This window comes from Exserohilum turcica (assembly GCF_000359705.1).
Source record: "Exserohilum turcica Et28A unplaced genomic scaffold SETTUscaffold_23, whole genome shotgun sequence".
NCBI lineage: Eukaryota > Fungi > Ascomycota > Dothideomycetes > Pleosporales > Pleosporaceae > Exserohilum > Exserohilum turcicum.
Window position 1 is genome coordinate 80,158 of NW_007360059.1, and position 20,244 is coordinate 100,401.

The window sequence follows — 20,244 nt, forward strand, 5'->3', positions numbered from 1 at the left end:
GGATTATATCGCTATCCCATGAGACGAAAACTGTTGTGCATAAGCTTGGAATAGCTACAGTTGCAGATGGTGAGTATCAAACTTACACTTGTCTCCGTCTAAATCGCCTCCAGACATTAGATCGGCGCTTGGTCGTTTCCCTTGTGTTGTAAACACAATGCAATCCACCAGATGCAAAAACTCGGGAACATCAACAGCCCTGAACTTCTGAAGATCACCTGGATGCAGACACGGGTTTCTCGTAACTAAGACTTCGGTGTTGATGATAGTGTGTGGCCTGCCGTCGCCATCCTTTGTGATGCGGATGAAACACTCGCCTTCTTTAAGTCGACCTGTGAAGCCATCTTTTGCGGTTGGATCACAAACACCAAAGAGTAAACGAGACTTTGGAATTGAGATTCGACATCTCTGTTCGTTGCGCTTGTTGACCATTCGATCGTATTCTTGCTTTACTAAACTCTTGAGTGTGACGCGCACTGAGTCTAGACCATCCAATAACAGCTGTTCTGCCACATCTGTCCGGTCGATGTAGCATAGAAATTCAAAGGCAGCCTGAAAATTACCTTTTTGAGCGTCTTGGAGAAAAGTGAGATGCCGTGTCTGTTTAGCAAGGAGCGTTTCCTGCGAGATCCCAAGTGTATGTAAGAGAACAACGATCTCATCGTTAAGACTACCAAAAGCGTAAGGCTGTCCAATGTCAGCTTATTGTCCACGAAATGAACTTGAATACAAGACCTTGGAATAATCCACAATGGCGAGACTGTTGTCTGGCGAATCTTTAAATTTCCGCATTGACGCTCGGAACTGGACCTGGATTTGCCCACGCAACATCGGATCCAGCGTTAAGACGCCCTTGTAACCACGATACCGGATCTGGTAAACCGAAGGGAGATATCTTCGATTTCGAAAAACAATATTCCGCTTTTGTGCCAGGTGATTTGCCAGCTGAGTGGAGATAAGGCCGCAACCATCGGTAAAGATGTACTGCTTGGTTGCGACATCATTGATGTCTTGGCAACGATCGGGTGGCAGATCCAGTGCGACTTCTGCGCTAGAGAAGAGGAGTCCAATGCGCTTCGCTTTCTTGCCAACAGACTTTAGTTTTGAGAAATCTCCCATTGCCTCGACTTTGATAGATATCTCCTCTTTTGATGCCGCATACAAAAAACAAGATCTTGATTTGAGCTGACTGTTAGAATGACCAAAGAAATGGTAGGTAATATTGTTAATCGTGATGCCGGAAACAAGCATTCTGGTGATCCAATCCGCATTTTCCCTAGCTGTGGCCGGCCTCGAAGCCTCACCTGCAACAAGAGCAGGCCATTGTAGCCTGAAATCTGCGAAAGAGAGGAGAATGAACCTGTCGAGAACGTCGTTCCTGATGACTCGGTTTGAGGGTGCAGTTGTAAAACGGAGGGTGATATGTTGCCGCTGAGTCGAGGAGACAATCGACACACATTTGATGAGCCCCGCCTTATTGGTCAGATGAGATACGGGAATATCTGGTGCCGAATACTCCCATTTGACGTCTTCTGGAGACACACGGTGCTGCAGGGTTTTGACGAACATTTTGGCCTTGTCCATCTATGAATCTGTGTCGTACATGCGGGTGTAGGTGTGATTGCTGCCCCCGAAGGCAGACTTAGCCTATATGTAAGTGAATAGAACAATGCTGATAACAGAACAACTGATAGGAGATTATACGGTCAGTCGGTGCCAATACCATTACTAACAAAGTTTCCATGTTCCCGACGGACCTTGTCTTGTCTTGGTTCTTCAAGACTGCCAAACAGAGAAGTGTGTAAGTGGGGAGATAGAGGGAATGCGCGGATCGCCACGGATGTGATCCATGAGGTTTAAAAACCTTATATGATTACCAAACAGGGAAAACCCTGATCTGTTCCATCAGAATTACCACGAACTATTGTGAAGCTCGCCCAACAACTATGTCACCCCTCTGCTCGCCCCCACCCGAAGCTGACTCAAACCTTTAGTGTTCATTTTGATTTAAACCAGATCCGCTTTCCTTAATTGAGCTCATATTGATGAAATTACGCGTCGTTGACGTTTTAATGCCGCACGCACGATCAGACATTCCACGCCGGGGCAGGCGTCTCGGGGTGATTCTCGGTGCAACACAGCCAATGCCATTGTCGACGTAGGTCAGAACAGATATAAATTCGTATACCCACCCAAAGCGCACAATGTAATTCGACGCTTATCCGCCTCGTTCTTGATTCGGTTCACCTACAGCAATATGAAAAACATCTACATCATTGGAGCGCAATCTACAGGCAAGAGCACGTTGATCAACGCCCTGGAGAGCTGTTTGGAGGAGATTGCGAATGAATATAGCAGCCAGCGTCCGTTAGTCATACGTGAGGTAGCGCGGACAGTTCTGAGGGAGAATCATTTTAGGCGTGAGGACATCGCAACACTACCGGCACGCGCGCTTCAACTTCAGCGACACATTCTTGCTGCCCAGTACTATGCCGAAACCACGGCATGCCCTGAGGGTGCATCTACTTGGTACATATGCGATCGATCTGGGCTGGACCCTATTGTGTACGCCAAATGCTTTGTTGGAGACTATGCAGCGGCGGAAATGCTAGCGTCCGAATTTTGGCAAGGGCTTGAAGACCGCATGAAAGAGAGCATCGTGATATTGTGTGAAGCGGGTTGTCAATGGCTTGAGGATGATGGAGTACGGCTAATGCCAAAAGACGAAAAGGAATGGATGCGCATCGACGCTGCATTTCGTGACCTGCTAAGGATACGGGGCATTAGCTTTTACATTATATCCAAAGATATGACAGACCTTCGGGAGCGCGTGCAGTATGTACAGAGACATGCCAAGAGTACCGGGAAGTGAACGAGATGACGGCACGTCTCGTCGACACCCTTTGGCTCCTTCTGCAAACTAGAAGACTTAGCTTGCGAAATCAAAAAAACCAACATGTAATGATTACTTAATATTCTTTGGAACTGATTGCTTTGACAACTCTTTGAGTTGGATCCATGGAACTGGATCTATGACGGTAGTCCTATGTTTGGTTGATGTTGGGTGAAAGACGCTTGTCGTGATATGAAGTGGCTCATCGGCCATCCGGGGAGGGTAGCTGCAGCAACAAGTTTTTGAAAAATTACTGTCATATTTCGGGGCTACTAAAACCCCTCATGATAGCATCTGAAGTCACGAAATTAGCGACTTCTGACGCTAGGGCGAAGTAGTCATGCAAACAACATTGATCAAAGGATGTATTACTGGTATCGACGAGGCTAAAGATACCTTACAAAATGTCTGAGCTGACAAACGACAGCGTTGCTATCAGTAGATACTTTGGCAAGTTTGACAGGCTGGGGTATTGAAAAAGCAGCTGTATGACCAATACTCGTCCTTAGATTCATCTTTTGAATAGAAGGGAGATTATGAAGGGCGATAAACGTTTTTCTTTCCCTTCTTCTTACTTAAGATTTTTCGTGGGAAAGAACCCATAGGCTCACTGAAATTCACTTCGTCAAGTCTCTCGAGTTCCTGTTCTGGCACTGATTCACCTTCTGTTGGCAGAGCCCACTCAGCAAGAGCAGCATCAGGAGATGCATCGAATTCCTCTAGCCCGTCATCAGTGACTCGTCCGTCTGACTCTGTGCGAGAAGAGTCCAACGACAAGTCTGAGGAAGAAGCTTCAAGCCCAGGTCGTAGGGTCGCTGCATCTGGTGCACCTATAGACGGCCATGCTTTAGCTTACGTTTGCTCTACATAGAACACTCTACTGACAGCCTGGGTCAATGCTTACCCTGTAGTGTCCCTACTATGAATCTTTTACATGTCTCTAACCCCTGAACCAGCACGCCTAGCTGGTTTTCTAACTGGCTGCGCTTCGCTTGGCTCTCCTTGGACTCACCAGCAATACTTGTCACCACATCAGAGGCAAGAGAGGTAACTTTGATCGGCGAAACGATGTTGCTAAGTTTAGCAATGATATCCTTTTCGACAGCTTCAACAGCAACATCGTCCACGAAGCGTTTGAAGGCAACCTAATGGAGAAGGAGACACGTTGGCATACAACTTGACAAAAGGTGACTCATTGGAATTGTGTAGATAGCGACTTACTTTGTAGTAGGCTTGCATGCAGTCCAGCGCCTCAGAGCACGCATACTGGTTTAAATCAGGATTTCCATGTGTTATGAGTGCATTGAGCAACGGGCGATAGTCCATCTCAACGTATCGAGATTGTCCAGACGGGTAAAGTGAGCTAACGCTGAAGACGTCTTGGATGACATTCGTGAGTTCCGCTGTCATTCTTTCTTTCCTGACTTGCTGCACTGTCTCTGTAAAATAATGGTTGTAGGTGATGGGGTGTCCGCGCTGATGCGAAGCAAGTAGGTCCGTTGTCTTGCTTTTCACATTTTTCGAAATCCGCTCAAGCGCAGGGTCAACAAGGGTTTGGAATAGTGCGCCGCATGTAGACGCGTCTGAAACGTGGGAAGTGAGGTGCCTGAGAAAGGTCCTTACCGCAGTTACGACTTCTAGAATGTGATCTCTAGCAAGCTTTTCCCAGGGCGATGACTGCTCGAAGAAGAGGTCCGATACTACCATGGGGTTGAAGGTTCCGGGGAGTTCGCGGCCGCGGGTGCGTTTCATGAGGGATTCGATACGCTCTAGAAACTCAGGTCGGCTGAGGATGTTTTCCTTCGGTCGACTGCCTTGTAGAAGACTTGTACCAGAAGAGTTGGTGATCACAAAGTGGTGTCCTTCGCGCGCCATTGTCTCTGAAAAAGCCTGATTGAGGTTCTGTACGACGGCACGAATACGTTTCTGGTAGCCAGCGTCAGTTTTCGCATCGCCAAAGAAGTCATCGTTGTAAGTTCCATCGACGGCAGCTTTGGTAAGGGCTTGGCATGCTTGGCTGAGAGTGACTAGATATTGGCGCTGGTCTTCGATACTAGCCCGAGGTTGGCCCAGCTTTTCGAGTCCAGTGCGACAAGCGGCAGATTTGAGTTCGATCTCTTCCACAAGACCGGGGAGTTCCGCTGCGATCTGGACAAGAAGGAGTTTGCTCAGTCGTTCTCTCAATGGTACGATACCCAGGATAGATTCGGACAATGTAGGCCATACGCCTTCAGAAAAGAAACGACTTTCCTCTTCATCACGATTTGCAAGCGCCACAGATCCAGTTTCCGAATCCATATTCTTGAGAACATGCCATCCAAGACGGAACTCCACATCAAGGTTTTTAGCAAGCGAGATATACATGGCTTCGCTGTCGGAGCCTGGAATCAGAGTGTCAGGCTTAGTGATTACACCAAGCGTGCGGGTTCCGCTTCTGTCGGCAGTACGAGCGAGCTTCAGCACGATCTGGTTGGCGTAATCGTTCTTTGCGGATACAACCGCGAGGATGATGCTTCTAGGCTCTTTCATGTACGACTTGACGACATCTTGTACGAGTTCGATATCAGCTGCGGATTGCTGTCTTGTCTCGGAATGAATAAGGCCCGGCAAGTCTACGATGGTAAGATGTGGTCGGTCAGGACCCGACACCTCAACCCGTAATAGATCTTTCGAAAAGGCTCGACCAAGACTACCAATGGCCATGGCTGTTTTGGCATTCTCGATCAATTCTGGGAGCGCAGCGAAGCTATCGAGTGTCTCGCGAAAGTTGCTGAGAGACACACGCTCTACTTTGCTACGCGAGCGGTCTGGGACGATGGAGACGCTGACGCCAATCTCAGGTGTCTTTCGTAAGACTAACTCGGTTGGGAAACGAGTACATAAGTTGCTCTTCACTGGAAAAGAGACACCAGAAATAGCCTCAAGGACAGAGCTTTTACCAGAAGACTGATCGCCGCAAACGATGATCTGTGGCAGAGAAACATAGTGGTCGATGCCCTGAGAGCGTAGACGATCTACAGAGTCCAGCAGGTCGAGTTGATCTTTTGAGCAGAGTTCATGGACAGCGCGGGTGTCGAATGGCCTGATAACCATTATAGATGTGGATGGAGACTTCGTATGATGCGCACTTTATGTATATGGTAGGTGAATCGAAGAAATTTTGAACTATTGAAAAGGTTCAACTGGCCTCAAGATTTATTCTTATATATGAAGCTATCAACCGTCAAGTGCCGCAATGATAAGTGGAGGCCGACAGTCATCAGGCCCACTTTTTTTTTAGTAGAGTTGCAGCTAAACTCCCGAATCTCATGTCTCCGCGTAAGCATAGGTTGAGCTTCACCGTGATGGCCAGGTCTGATACCTCTTCACATACGTAGTGATGACTGACGACTCCACGCCAGTGGGTGACTCTGATCAGCGCTGACACTAAGCCCTATCCACTAAGCAACGAACTTATTGTGAGTTGTATCGTACGTATTACGTGCCGCGTTTGCCGCGCTAAGCTGTATTCGACTATTTGCAAACATGGGCTGTCGCAATACCCACATCAGGTTAGCAGAATAGCGGTAGCAGTGCAGCGGCAGCTGGCTCTCGTTCGCCAACCAAGCTCGCCAGCAGCTAAACCAGAAGTGCACACGTCTACTGTATCGCTCATCACCATAATGGAAAAACGTTCGGCAGAGTTCATGCAGAACATTGCCAGGTATTTGTCTTTGGGACTTCTGCTATTTCACCTAACTTCTACAGATTGTTCAACGACCCGAGATACTCCGATGCTACCGTTGTCATCTATGGCAAAAGTCTACCTGTTCACAAATGTTTGTCTGCACGCAAAGCGAATATCTGGAAAAGGCATTTCAGGACTCGTTTGCTGAGGGAAGCTCAGGGGTGCTCGCGTACAACGATGGTAGCGAGGCCGCCTACTGGAGGGTCTTTGAGTACTTGTACACAGGTGATTATCCGGACAATCTATCACACGACATTGAGGGTAAGGTGAAGGATGAACCTATGCGCTCGATTTCCTAACTCCCACCAGATGACCCTGCGTTGCTGAAAGAGCCTCGCGTATACGCCCTTGCCGACATGTTCTTCTTGGAAGACTTGAAAGCAGTTGCTATAGCAAAGCTTCAGCACAAGTTACAAGATCTCTGGACTAACGACTCCTTTCCAGAATGCATCCGAGAAATATATGCGACCACCCCTGCGAACGATCTTGGCATGCGATCTGCAGTAGTAGAGATAGCAAAGGATCACATCAAAGAACTAGGTAGTAAGAGTATATTCAAAGATCTTATCCGCGAAGGTGGCGATTTTGTCGTTCAGTATTTTGAGAGCGCTATTTTTCCACCGCCTTCCGCGACCTTCTCTACCCTCCATCCAAGAGGCGGTTTGTTCGGTGGTCCGTCTAAGGGTTCTGCTACTTTTGGGGGTTTGTGAGAAAACAAATTATACGCCGTTGCTTTGCTTGCAGGGCTCCTTGCTGGTTGTTGAGAAATCGTCCAGCCAGCACAGGGTCGGACTAGCTAGGTTGATCGCTAGGTCGCATTGTTAATAGAAGCAGAAACACTGGACAGAGCAATAGACAGCTGCGTATTTTGTGGAGAGAGTGCGAGAATGGGTGGCAAGACAAGCAGTTACTGATCCATAGAAACTCTGATAGCAATACTGCTAGCTAATTGACTAGCCATTGCATGATAGCCTTGATTCAAGCAAATGAAACGGTGCAGACGATGGAACAACGAATCTCCTCGAACTCAGAGCTATCATCGTTCCTTCACCCATTCGTGCGCAGGACTTGCACAAAGCAGCATTGTGAAAGTTAGTCTTTATCAATGTTATAGTTGTATCCATCTCAATATATGCTTATCTAACCCACGTTGCATGCGCCAAGTCTCAGAGCTGGATCTAACCGATACCCGACCTGATTTCCCCTCTACGACTACTACCCCGCCCGCAGATCTCTTGTGTTTTCCATATCATAAAAGCTCTTGACCTCTACCTCTTGCTATCATATCTTCGTCAAAATGTAGACTGAACAACCCTTCCAAACTTTACTGCTCAGTCTTCGAGAGTGAGTACCATCTTGTTCCGATTATCCAAGCAGTCACGTGTTCTTTAACAGTCCAAGGTATTACGACTCTCCAAAGCTATCCGATGGAACCATAACATGTGCTGGAAAAGAGTTTCGAATCCATAAAATCGTGCTATCTGCTCAATCGAAGTTTTTCTCGAATGCTTTCGAAGGGAAGTGGAAGGTATGTGTTATCGCTATCGCAGGGCTGTTTTTGACGGTGTGGCCATAGGAGTCAGTGGAAAGGATTATCCCTCTAATCGACGATGATGTCTCCGCTGTCGAGGCAATGCTTCAGTTCCTATACACATTTGACTATGACGCTGGCGGGAGCATGGCTGATGCTGCTTCACCGATGGTATTCAACGTCAAAGTGTATAGTATAGCGGACAAGTATGATATTCCAGCATTGAAGTCAGTCACTAGACAGAAATTTCAAGAGTCAGTCGAGACGTGCTGGAACATGGACGACTTTCCGCACGCTATTGCAGAGGTATATAACTCTACCCCGCCAAACGACCAAGGGCTCCGAAGCCTAGTAGTCGATGTCGCATGCGAACACATCACATCGCTTTTGCAAAAGCAGGGGTTTTGCGACGTTTTGGGAGAGACTGCTGGCTTCGCTTCAGATTTGGTTCAGCTCCAGGCAAGCAAGCATAGTGTGCGTGAGAAGCAGGACCGAACGAAGTACAGATGTCCGAATTGCTCTGGGCACTGGGAAGTTGGTGCATCTTCAGGATCCAGCTACCATTGCCCTCATTGTGGGAATCACCGCTCGAACTGGAGTTCGTACATTGTACGACCGTGAATATGAAAGTCTCTTAAGGCAACGGGCTCTTGTATCTTCAATTCCAAGTTCCCATCACAGATATGTCATAGGCTATCAGTCATTGTCTATTCAATTTTTCTTTCTTAGAGGAGAAGCAATCGCTGGCTCCGTGCAGCTCTATTAGCAGACTATATGAATTACTCATTTTATGTTGTGTAGTTACAAATATGTAGTTGCCAAGTATTGACGCATATTGGACAGAACATGATGTGTATACCCATACAACCGTGACCTAAAACTAACATTATAGGAGCCTCATTCACGGACAGCGATGCTAACTCAATGTGGGCATTGCGACAGCCCCGTGTTTGCAAATAGCCGAATACAGCTTAGCGTCAGCGCTAATCTGTCAGCGCACACGTACGCTAGGAAGATAACCCATTCGCGTGAGCCACCTTGGAGAGAGTTTGCAACTTCCCTCTCCCACTAGTGATATAAACGCAATGGCTAATAGCAGTGATTACGGTGCAGAAGCGACCGTCCCGCTCTACAAGCGAGATTGACCTCGATAGGACTCGATCGCGACCGTAAGCACTTTGAAGAATGTGTGTCAGCTCAGCACACGATATGAACTGTGCCGCGGTGGCGCAGCTGCCTGCCAGTAAGCAGCTTACGCTTTTCAACCAGCGGATCGCAAGCGAACCTCCTCATATTCCGTAGTGTAAACAGGGGTAGACCAGTCTACTCCTAGCAGCTGCGGAGCACATCATACGGGATCAAGCATGACATGATGCCCTGGTTCTTATGTATGTACCAATATGTCGTACAGCTAAACAAGTGCGGGGATTCTTACAAATCCGATGTCATCCATAGTTAGCTCATATGCTAGGGATATATCCAAGATTTGATTAGTGCGTGAGGTCTCTAGTTAAAAATCATGTGCAGAGAAGTTTATGCAAAGACGAAACACGGCAATTTCTCAGGTTTGTTGCATTGATTACGGATTTTGGAAAACCCAGACTGCTGTCACTTGGCGGCCTAAAGATTATTCCACGGGAACAGAGTTTTTTTCTTTTTCTTTCGACAGCTACATGGCTCTACATGCAACCATAGTCTCATCACTCATCATCTTCAACGGTCAAGAGTACGCCTCTTCACTACCAATCAAGAGCTTCACAGCATCGCTTCCCGATCACACTGCAACCGATACGAATCTTGACAGTTCTACAGAAGCAGGGCGCCAGGCCTGAATCTATCGACACTATTCCCATAAGATGGATACGCACTCCAGTACCACACCTGTTGGTGGGCTTGTGAGTTCAACAATTCTCGAGAAGATTGACAAGCTTTTCGCTTGCAATGCTGGGGAATATGTCGATCTACCTCAATTAGTAGTTGTAGGGGATCAATCTAGTGGCAAGAGTTCAGTGCTCGAAGGGCTAACAGGTTTGCCCTTCCCTCGAGATAGTGGGCTATGTACTCGCTTCGCAACACAAATCACGTTCCGCCGGTCAAGCGAAGAAAACATAGTCGCATCCATCATACCCGCCAAAAGCAGCACCCAAGAGAGACAAGAAAGACTCCAGGCATGGGGCACAAGCCCCATGCAGTCACTGGACGCAGACTCATTCCGCAATATTATGGAACAGGTATGTAGTGCGTCTCATGTCTTTGCTGAAACTCACAAGAAAGGTAACGAGTACTATGGAAATCGGATCGAATATGACGTCTGGTCAGCGCACATTTTCCGAAGATGTACTGCGCCTAGAAGTGTCTGGACCGTTCCAGGAACACTTCAGTGTCATAGATGTCCCCGGTATCTTTAAGCGGACAACACAAGGCATGACCACAAAGGAAGATATCGCCTTGGTTGACCAGATGGTACACGGCTACATGTCTAACCCGAGGTCTGTCGTGTTGGTTGTTGTTCCTTGCAATGTCGATATTGCTACCCAAGAGATTCTCGAACGAGCAGAAGACCTCGATACTGAGGGAATCCGTACCTTGGGCGTTTTGACGAAGCCTGATCTCATCGATCAGGGCGGTGAGGGTGCTGTTGTAGATTTGCTAGAGGAACGGAAGCACCGCCTGCGCTTGGGTTGGCATTTGGTGCGAAATCCCGGGCAGTCTGACCTGAACACTGGACGATGTCGACACGCGATAGAGGCAGAATTTTTTGCCAAGACAACGCCTTGGAAAAGTTTAGATAAGGAAAAGTTGGGAGTCCAAAAGCTCAGAGTCCGGTTACAGGCGATACTCGAAGATCACATTCGTCGGGAATTCCCCAAGGTTGGTCAAAGGCTCTGACTCAAAACTCACACAAAGCTAATACTGCAGGTCCGGTCTGAACTCTCACAAAAGCTGAAGATAGCTATGAAGAGTTTACGCCAACTAGGCCCGAAACGCCAGACGCGCGAGGAACAGTTCCAGTACGCAGTTGATGTTGCTATTCGGTTCCAGAACCTTGTATCGGACGCGCTAGAAGCTGGATATAACCGATCAGGTATATTCGGACGCAATCCTACTCTTCGACTCGCCACCCAGGCGATCAATCGAGGAGAGGCCTTCGCCAAGGCCCTGGAAAGCCATGGCCATGTATATCGGTTTCAAACAAAGGACTCATCAATACAGAATGGGATTCTGGAGCTTACCATGCACGACTCCGCTAACGTCGAGGTACGGACAGTCAAGGACGATCCAGACATTGAAGACCTCACCCATGAAAACACCTCGGTTTCAGCCCCATCTGGTGATGATATCATTGAGTGGATCGATGAATTGTACCGCGAATCCAGAGGTTTCGAACTTGGCACATTTGACGCCAAAATATTGGGTGTGATATTGAAAGAACAGGCAGCCAATTGGGGCTATCTCGCACATGGATATATCAGCGACATGATTGCCTTGGTACATAACTTCATTGTCGAAGTGCTGCAGCAGGTCGCACCTAGCCGCCGAGTCTCGGACGGGATCAGGAGCTTGTTGCTGGATGACTTAAAAAAGATGTATCGAGATGCGATCAACCACACGCAGTTCCTTCTCGACATTGAGCTCCGTGGAACACCTGCTACATACAATCATTACTTCAATGAGAATCTCCAGAAACGGTATGTGATCCATGCGTGAACTGTGCGACGCTGATGCGAATACTAGTCGAAATGAACGTGTACGCGCGGGCTTAGTTTCGAAAAGCATCACGGATTGCAAGCACGGAACGGTGGTGCGTCTGGATGACATTGTCCAGAGCCACCCCCTAAGTAATGCAAGACACACCACCCTTGAGATCCATGACATACTGTGTTCTTACTACAAAGTCGCCAGAAAGCGATTCATTGACGCAGTCCGTATGCAAGTCGCCGACTGCATGCTTGTGACTGGAGAAACAACACCATTAACTTTGCTATCCGCCCAACTCGTTGCTCGCCTTGATCACGAGACGTTGGAGGATATTGCTGGAGAGGAGTTGCAGACAAAGCATGAACGCTCAAGACTTGAGAAAGAAATTATTTTGCTGTCAGAAGGGAAGAAAATTGTTGGTTGAGTGCTTATGAAGCCGATCATCTAACTAACTAGTTAGAGTACTTGGAGTGTGTAAAATCAAGTCTGCCCTTCATCTTGAATTTACTCACTTCTCCCTTTCAAGCGCAATTTCTAGGGATGTTTACTTGACTATGCTCGCTCACAATATTCCCGACCGCACACCAAGAACCTCTCTATAGTGAGAATTCAAGGAGTTTGGATGTTGGTTTTCAGAGTATCTAAGCAGTGTGATTGTCAACATTGTTGTGGAAAAAAAGTGCGCATCTTCATTAATTACAAGTAGTTCCCCAAAATCGATACATGTTAAGCGGAACATGACGCGTGTACATAGCTGTACCTAAGAACTAGCGCAACAGGAACTCCCGTTCACGGAGAGCGATGGTTATTTCTTCCTGTGTCTCACGCCGGCTTCTAGCTTTATCCCTCTGAGATTGCGCTAGTCGACGCCCGGATTCAGCTTCGGCTTCGGCTTGTTCCTCTCGACGATTTCTAGCCTTGTCTCTCTGTGGTTGTGTTCTTCGACGTTTGAGTTTGGCCTTGTCCGGCATTCGGAAGTCTAGAAAGTTCAACAGTCGCGTGTAAGAAAGTCGTTGCAAGGTCGGGATTGTCAACGATAGCGGACCAACACCAATCAGGCAGAGGACTTTCAGGAAGAGAGCAACTTACTGATGGATTTGCAGCCTTATTAACGGCAGGCTATGGCAAAAACAAGATGGTATCATATGTAGACCGATGCAATGGTTCTTTGCAACCGCTGTGGAATAACTTACTGCCAAGTCAATCCGAGCGCCACAATACCGCCTTGAATTTACCCGGCCGACTATTAAGTATCTACAAGCGGAGCTGACCGCAACGGGACTAGATCGCACGTAGATGTGATGACAGCCAGACGATAGATGCTCTACGCAGCATCCAAGCAAGGTCAGCGAGAAGTATATGCAGGGCCTACAGAGCAACCTCAAGGGCTCACGTAGGCATCCCGGGAAACGAGGCCGAAGACCAGGCCGCTAAGGAGGCTACTGGATGCAGAGGACGGCCGCAGCCAGTTGCCAGCAAACCCGCCTTCACAGCTATACCCGCTCAGCACAACGCTTAGAAGGTGGTGCAAGACACAGGCAGAAAGGGCATGGACTAGTTAGCGCATGGAGGGAAGACAAGGGAGGCCGCGCGACATACAGACACACGCCAACGCCTACCAAGAAAGTGCTGCAACTCCACGAAAGGCTCAACAAAAGGGAAAACGCGCTGCTGGTCCGGCTGCAAACCGAGAAGATAGGCCTTAACAACCTCTTCAGGCGACACGTCCCGATTATTACCAGCCCTCGCTGCAGTTGTGGAGAGGGACGGCAAACCATCGCTCATTTCCTCCTGCGTTACAGCAAGCACAAAGACCTCCAGAACCGCATCTTCGCCAACCTATCCGGACAAAACAGCCTTAGGACGATTCTGAGCACGCCACAGCTAGCCACTAAAGCTATCGAGTATATGGAACAGACGCGGATCCATGGGCAAGTGGGGATCAGAAATGAGCAGACGACGCCGAGCGCTGGGGGGAAACTGTAGGTACAGCAGACGCGACAGACGAGGCAGCGGGCCTCTACGAGCCTAGAAACACAGTATGCAATTAGTAGAACCGCTATCTAGATGGCCGGCCAAAGCATATTGATGGCGGTTGATGGAAGATGGGCAGGTTTCTGGGGACAGATGGTCTCTCCCGAGGGATGAAGCGGGGCGGCGCGGATCAACGTCCGGACCGCGTCCGCTGTCTGTCACGCCTGCCACTCCGGGCATAGCTGCGCAGCACGGGGCTGAAACCGAGTAGGAGTCAATAAATAAATAGACCGGAACATCAAACTTCGGTCTTGTTACTACTATGGAGTGCCAACTTATTCACCCAAAAGCTTTAAGTGATAATCCAAATATGGTCAAATCTAATTACGGATCATGATCATCTCACATGTCATCACAACCCGGTCGTAGTAGAAAACATTCTTGTACCCGACTCTGCTCTGTTTCCAAGGCAACGGGGTTATGCGTGCTCTAGCTGCGTTTTGATTCTTTCGTCACGCCTTGCATCTAGGCAACCACCCGAACGCCCAACCACCTGCACACCTAACCGCTATGGTAAAAGGGACGACACCACCATTGTCGCCCTCGATTGCCGCTGCGAAGTCATCACGCGTGGAAAGCTGGATTCAACAGCTCTCTGCGTCTTCTCCTACTCACGCCGATGCTCTTTCCCCGCCCGCAACACCTGAGAACCGTTCGTCGCTAAAGCGGAAGCCCGAGCCCTCCCCGCCCTGTACCTATGCAATGTCAGCACGCAATACCAGCCCTAAGCGACCCAGGCGCGATACCGAGATAGAAGTTCTGCCTGCCCACAGCGCATCTGCAGTCGGGGCGGCTTCGAGCTCAAGCGCGCTCATGCTCAATGAGACGAATACCTTCAGCCCACCAGGCAGCCAAACAAGCATCAAAAGCTCTCGCCGAGCAAATAGCCCCTCCCGGGATAACATCACCGTATTAGCTTCTGCATCTCCTCCGACAATAACAGAACCGAGCTCCGGGCTGAAGACACCGCCACCGCAGAGGGTTAGGAATGTCATAGAGCAGCTGGAGGACGGGCTGGGCAGAGGCTGGATACCTGGTCAATTACGGAAGTCAATTGAAGAAGATGCAGACTTTGGATACCAAAGGATTGAGTCTCATGCATGGGATGACCGCACGACGCCCTGCCTCTCAGATAAGGACATTGATAGCAAGGAGCTTGAAGCACTAGCATATGTGCTACGGAAAATAAAGGAGATCTGGTTAAACGCGCGCATGTGTCAAGCGAGGGGCCGTGATGAAAACGCATGGTGTATGGATGTAATCCAGCCGCTGATAAAGCTTGCCATGAGGCTAGAAGGAGATGATAAATTCTGGCTTCAGAGTGTGTAAGGCATCTTTTGCTTCTCCTTTAGGATGCGTGTGCTAACATTTGAGCAGACAGTCGCAGGCTATCGCTACTGAGTTTCTCTCCTCGGTGACTGATACTTCTGGCAAACCTCGTATACTTGACCGCAAAGCCGACTTTACACTCTCCTTCTCCCACATGCCATCACCAGGCTTCGAGGACTTGTATACCCGCTTAAGAAATGTAAGGAATCCCGTCGTAAGCCACATGGCGGACGCTTTTACAAAGACAACGGCCCTTTTCTCATGTGTTGAGGTTAAGCCTGCCAGCGGCGACCACACAGAAGCAGAGTATCAACTCAGCATATGGATGGCAGCTAGCTTACGAAAGAAAATGCAACTTGCACGGCGTGTAGGACTAATTGGCAAAGACAATTTAGTAGAGCCATGTTTCGCTATCGTGGGACATGACACGCATGTTTACTTTGCACACGTTGTGTTGGAAGACAGGGACACGGTGCGTATTTTGGGGCCCGAGACTGGCTCCTTAGGTCTCTGTGAGACGAGAAGTGTGAGTGGCATCTTTCGGGCGCTGAGACTTTGGCAAAACGTGATCCGGTATGGGAGGGATGAAGGGAGCAATGGGTTTTGGGGTAGCTTCATGGGAATAGTATTGCAAAAGCTCGCTGGAGACGCCGACGAAGGATACGGTGCTCCTCCCGCTTCTGCCGTGTAGCACTGTTGCATAAAAGCTAGTCGGTCTATTCAGATACAAGAGATCTTTGCTGACTGGTCAACCGTCATGAGCGGGGTAAGCTGCCACAGCCGTCTCACCAGGCTTCCATCTCTCAAACGCTGAATCGCATCAATAATTCGAAGTGTCGTATCGAAAATGTCTTCGTCACGCGGTTATCTGCTCGAGTCAAAGGTTTGTAGGCCACATTTTGAGGATGCAGGAGCTCTTAACGCCTGTGTGATCGACTTAACTAGGTGGGGATGTCGAACGAGCTTAATCTCAAGGTAATTGCCTATCCAGGAACACAGTCCCACTTCTTGAGTTTGCAGCAGTAGCCTCAACAGCGTTTCAGTTGCGGCAGGACAAATACTCACAAATTGAACTTCCGGAGATCATAGAAAGCGATTGAAAAGAGAGCAGCAAAAAATGCCTCTGGCAATGCAATGTTTCCGTCTACATTAGGGCTCTATAACTTGGACATGGAAATATCAGCACATCTGAAGGAAGGAATGTCACAGGGTTCATCCAGCATCTCTCGAACCGCCATCGAATCCGGCCTTTTGGTGAAACTCGGCAAGAAAGATATTATAGGTACTAGTTACCCAGTTAATCTACAGTATCAATATAGTTAACTAATTATACCAAGAAATGTATATTATGGTGAGCTGCACGTTTATATTATAGAGATGCGCAGATTTGGTGGAGCGAGCGACTTGCGTGCGCGACTCGCTTGTCCATTAGTACGTTAACTACTTTTAGCTAACTAACTAGTTAACTCTTTCCAAATTGCACCCCTTTGTAGGATTCCACATTTTATGGACTCGATTGACTAACTAATGTCCCCCCCCTACGACACGCAAATCCCCCCATGCCGCAAAGAATCTGCGATTTTAGTATCTTGGACGTCGCGCAATCGCTAGTATTGCACCGCGATAATAAAGCACTCATTTATAACGCTATTCTACACAAACTCAAAAGGGCTGTTGGAAATATTACATCGTGTTTGGTACTGTCGTCGCCCATTCTGTATTGGCCATTCTGGTGTTGATCGGCTTCACACCTCTGTCATAGCACGATATAAGCAAGATTTCTATATATCAGGGAAACTGAAATATCATGGTGTTCATGAAGAGCATATTCCTATGTTTATTTAATATTTTGTCTTTCAATAAGTTGTACTCCAGATAGATCCGAGTTCTGGCCGCGACCCTGTTCTGTTAGCTTGTAACTTTAGTCTGCTTACGTAGATAGCGCACCAGTTCATACTAGGTCGGATCGGGCCAAAGTGTGGCGTTCAGTTCTCGAAGCATCCATCTGATCACGTGCTGATCTATTTCTGGCATCAGAGCGAGTTCCTTTGTCTTCTGGGCGGCGCGGTAGGGAGGGTGGGTGTCTGTCGTGATGGCCTCAGTGACAGTACTCACGATACCACGATCGTAGACATGGCCCCATCGAGGCATATGTTGACACAAGCTATTTCGTGTGATGCACCAACAACTTGGACTTCTCCATTGCACGATGATGCTATTCCGTACCATACTCGGTACTACCGCAGGCGCGGACGACCCTCTATGCAGGAGAAGGCCCAAGGCCAGCAGTACCTTACCCCAGATGAAGAGAAAGCCCTTGTCGCATATCTTTTGCTAATGTCTGAACTCGGACAGCCCGTCCGAATCAAGTATATACCCTCGTTAGCCTTTAGCCTCGCACGCCGGTGGACGATGACGATGACCGGCAAACCCATCAAGCCCCCGGGCAAGAACTGGGCCCGGTCCTTTGAGAAACGCAACCCTAGACTAAAAGGGAGGAAAGTAAAGGCAATAGACTGGAAACGGCATGAACGGAATATCTATACTAAGGTTGCACACTGGTTTGAGGTAATCAAGGGAGTCCTACAGGACCCGAGGGTACGGCCTGAGAATGTATATAACATGGACGAGACGGGCGTCATGCTAAACATGCTTGGCTCTGTTAAAGTCCTAGTAGGTAAGGATGACCTCCGTGACTATAGGGGAGCAGGCGTCAAGCGCACCCAGGTAACTGCTATTGAGTGCATTAGTGCTGATGGCAGGTCACTGCTGCCACTCATTATCTGGCCAGCTTCGACCCACAGGAGTAACTGGACTACTTTTCCAACCCCTGGCTGGCATCACGGGCACTCGGAGAACGGATACAATGACTCGAAAATCAGCCTAGAGTGGCTTACCCGTGTATTCGATCCTCAAACAAGTGGACGAGCTAACGGAAAGCCTCGGGTCCTAATTTGCGATGGCTTTGGAACGCATGAGACCCTAGAAATCCTGGAATTCTGCTTCGCAAACAACATCACTATGTGCCGCCTGCCGTCTCATACCTCACATAAGCTACAGCCTTGCGATGTTGGGGTCTTCGGCCCTCTCAAGACAGCCTATCGTGACGAGGTAGAGCGGCTCTGTCGAGGAGGGCTGGAAGCCGTTAGCAAGGAGCACTTTACTTCTGTATATAAACCCGCTAGAGAAACGGCGATGACGAAGAGGAATATCACTGCCGCATGGGCCGCAAGTGGTTTGTACCCATTCAACCCAGAAAGAGTCCTTCGAAAGACACCAAAACCGCCCTCTGAGACAGCTTCTCCAGACGTGCTTGCTTGTACACAAGACCAACAAGTAGTGCAAGCACCTGTAACCCCTATAACGCCAGTAACGACAGAGGCTGTAATGTCTTTACATAACTTAATCAAACAAGATGCGTATGCAATGGACGAGCGACGCCTGCAGAAGTACGTGCAGAAGCTCGCGAGTGCAGCGCAGATATCCCTTGCAAAGCAGACGCTTCTTCAAGATCAAAATGAGTTTTTGACGAAGGTCAACAAGGAGGCTCAAGTTCGGCGATCGACCAGGTCTATTATCTTAGGGAAGGCGAAGGTGATGAGCTTCGAGGACCTTGAGGAGGCACGAGCCAAGCGTGCTGAGAAAGAGGAGAAAGCGTCAGCTGCTAAGGTTCCCAAGAAACGAGGGCGTAAGCCTAAGAACTCTGCTGCAATAACTGTAGGAGAGGTGGCAGAAGTAGCAGGTGCGAATATGCAAGGTGAAGAGGGTGACGCTCCAGTGCGAGCTGACAACATGCCTGGGCTGCGTCAGCCAGAGAGAGGACCGTTATGGGGGGCACCTGTTGCAAAAATGTACTAATTCATTGGTACGGAGATTGGTATATGCTATCAGGCTAACGAAGCGTTACTGTAATACGAGAGATATTGTTGTTATAAAGCCAAAGCTGACTGGTTACAAAAGATAATTTCCTAAATGCTTTACAGACTCTTCGCTAAGAACTTGCTCGCAATACATACTTTTCAACGTCTTGAAAAAGGATGTGTTCGTCATCCAAGTCTCTATATCGATAAGCAAGTTCTTTACCTTCTGTCAACTCGAAAGGAACGTTGGGGATTGCTGTGATAAGATACAGCCGGGTTCGCTCGCGTCCAAACTCCTTGGAATACTTCATTTTGGAATGCTTCCTTTCGTAATCCCCGTCCTTGACTACCACCTTCGTTGTCACATCTTCAAGAGACAGTCCTTTTTTTTAAGAACTCGAACGACATTGCTAGCTCATCTCCAAGAGAGGTACCACTATGAAACGTCTGAAATCGCCCAAACGGCGTAAAAAGATGGAGAAGGAGGTCGGAATTGTCGACGATTTCGATCTCTACGAGGAAGATACCATCTGTGCGGCTGTAGTACTGGTTTGGCTTATGTTCGTATGCGGATTTGGTCACGCTGTTCAAGGTCGACAGCAATGCCTTGCAGATCTTGTAATACGGAGCCAGTTCTCTCAATCTTGCTACGGATATATTAAGTAGCTTAGGCGACCGATCTTCGCAAGCGCACCAAACATAGAGTACCTTCTTTATCCATGATATGATATATTTGTAGTGGAATTGAATGAAAAGAGACTGAAAGCGAAACAACGTGCGAGGCAAGGCTTTATGTAGGCACCAGGCTTGGCATCTTCGATGGTTCGTGCGCAAGACGTACGTGCGTTTCACGTGATCTCCAATTTGCTGACAGGCTTCGAAGCCACAAGCTTGGCGCAGAGAAGATTACGCCGTATTAGACAGCCTTGTACTAGCCAGATGCGGAAGCTGCTTGCTGGGGAAGTACCGACAGGGGTGGCGATCACGCATGAATATGAGCGCCACACCACATGAAGGGCTGAGGTTGGCTTCTCAGTATGGCTCAAGGTTGCTTTAGTGTATACAGCTTTATTCGTTAGTATGAGAGTGTAATAGGACGTAAATAAGGCTATCTACGGCGGTGTCGCTGCCTATGTCTAGAAAAGGTGTCTTTCGCGGATTAGCGCGGATT

At 48.4% G+C, this 20,244-nt stretch overlaps 7 protein-coding genes across 7 annotated transcripts; 5 read left to right on the plus strand and 2 right to left on the minus strand.

Annotated features, from left to right (window-relative positions):
• Positions 1-2,257: 2,257 nt before the first annotated feature.
• SETTUDRAFT_39892 (uncharacterized protein) lies at positions 2,258-2,872 on the plus strand (the record flags this gene model as incomplete). The annotated part of the gene is made up of 1 exon (XM_008028204.1): positions 2,258-2,872. The coding sequence occupies one exon, from the start codon at positions 2,258-2,260 to the stop codon at positions 2,870-2,872; it is 615 nt and encodes a 204-aa protein (XP_008026395.1).
• Positions 2,873-3,367: 495 nt separating this feature from the next.
• On the minus strand, positions 3,368-5,980 carry SETTUDRAFT_151664 (uncharacterized protein). The gene is made up of 3 exons (XM_008028266.1): positions 4,115-5,980; positions 3,798-4,038; positions 3,368-3,723 (listed from the first exon to the last, which is right to left on the minus strand). The coding sequence occupies exons 1-3, from the start codon at positions 5,594-5,596 to the stop codon at positions 3,428-3,430; spliced, it is 2,019 nt and encodes a 672-aa protein (XP_008026457.1). The 5' UTR covers positions 5,597-5,980; the 3' UTR covers positions 3,368-3,427.
• Positions 5,981-6,468: 488 nt separating this feature from the next.
• On the plus strand, positions 6,469-7,440 carry SETTUDRAFT_169460 (uncharacterized protein). The gene is made up of 3 exons (XM_008028267.1): positions 6,469-6,485; positions 6,551-6,881; positions 6,930-7,440. Exons 2-3 carry the CDS (start codon positions 6,710-6,712, stop codon positions 7,328-7,330), a joined length of 573 nt encoding a protein of 190 aa, XP_008026458.1. The 5' UTR covers positions 6,469-6,485; positions 6,551-6,709; the 3' UTR covers positions 7,331-7,440.
• A 334-nt stretch (positions 7,441-7,774) lies between these two features.
• Positions 7,775-8,772, plus strand: SETTUDRAFT_161612 (uncharacterized protein; the record flags this gene model as incomplete). The annotated part of the gene is made up of 4 exons (XM_008028268.1): positions 7,775-7,857; positions 8,016-8,148; positions 8,197-8,625; positions 8,653-8,772. 4 exons carry the CDS (start codon positions 7,775-7,777, stop codon positions 8,770-8,772), a joined length of 765 nt encoding a protein of 254 aa, XP_008026459.1.
• Positions 8,773-9,688: 916 nt separating this feature from the next.
• On the plus strand, positions 9,689-12,373 carry SETTUDRAFT_169461 (uncharacterized protein). The gene is made up of 4 exons (XM_008028269.1): positions 9,689-10,382; positions 10,426-11,022; positions 11,071-11,840; positions 11,887-12,373. The coding sequence occupies exons 1-4, from the start codon at positions 10,008-10,010 to the stop codon at positions 12,272-12,274; spliced, it is 2,130 nt and encodes a 709-aa protein (XP_008026460.1). The 5' UTR covers positions 9,689-10,007; the 3' UTR covers positions 12,275-12,373.
• Positions 12,374-14,394: 2,021 nt separating this feature from the next.
• On the plus strand, positions 14,395-15,904 carry SETTUDRAFT_39897 (uncharacterized protein; the record flags this gene model as incomplete). Its single annotated transcript, XM_008028205.1, has 2 exons — positions 14,395-15,209; positions 15,262-15,904. 2 exons carry the CDS (start codon positions 14,395-14,397, stop codon positions 15,902-15,904), a joined length of 1,458 nt encoding a protein of 485 aa, XP_008026396.1.
• A 3,160-nt stretch (positions 15,905-19,064) lies between these two features.
• SETTUDRAFT_169467 (uncharacterized protein) lies at positions 19,065-19,826 on the minus strand. The gene has a single exon (XM_008028270.1). It carries the CDS (start codon positions 19,382-19,384, stop codon positions 19,205-19,207), a length of 180 nt encoding a protein of 59 aa, XP_008026461.1. The 5' UTR covers positions 19,385-19,826; the 3' UTR covers positions 19,065-19,204.
• Between the last annotated feature and the right edge of the window lie 418 nt (positions 19,827-20,244).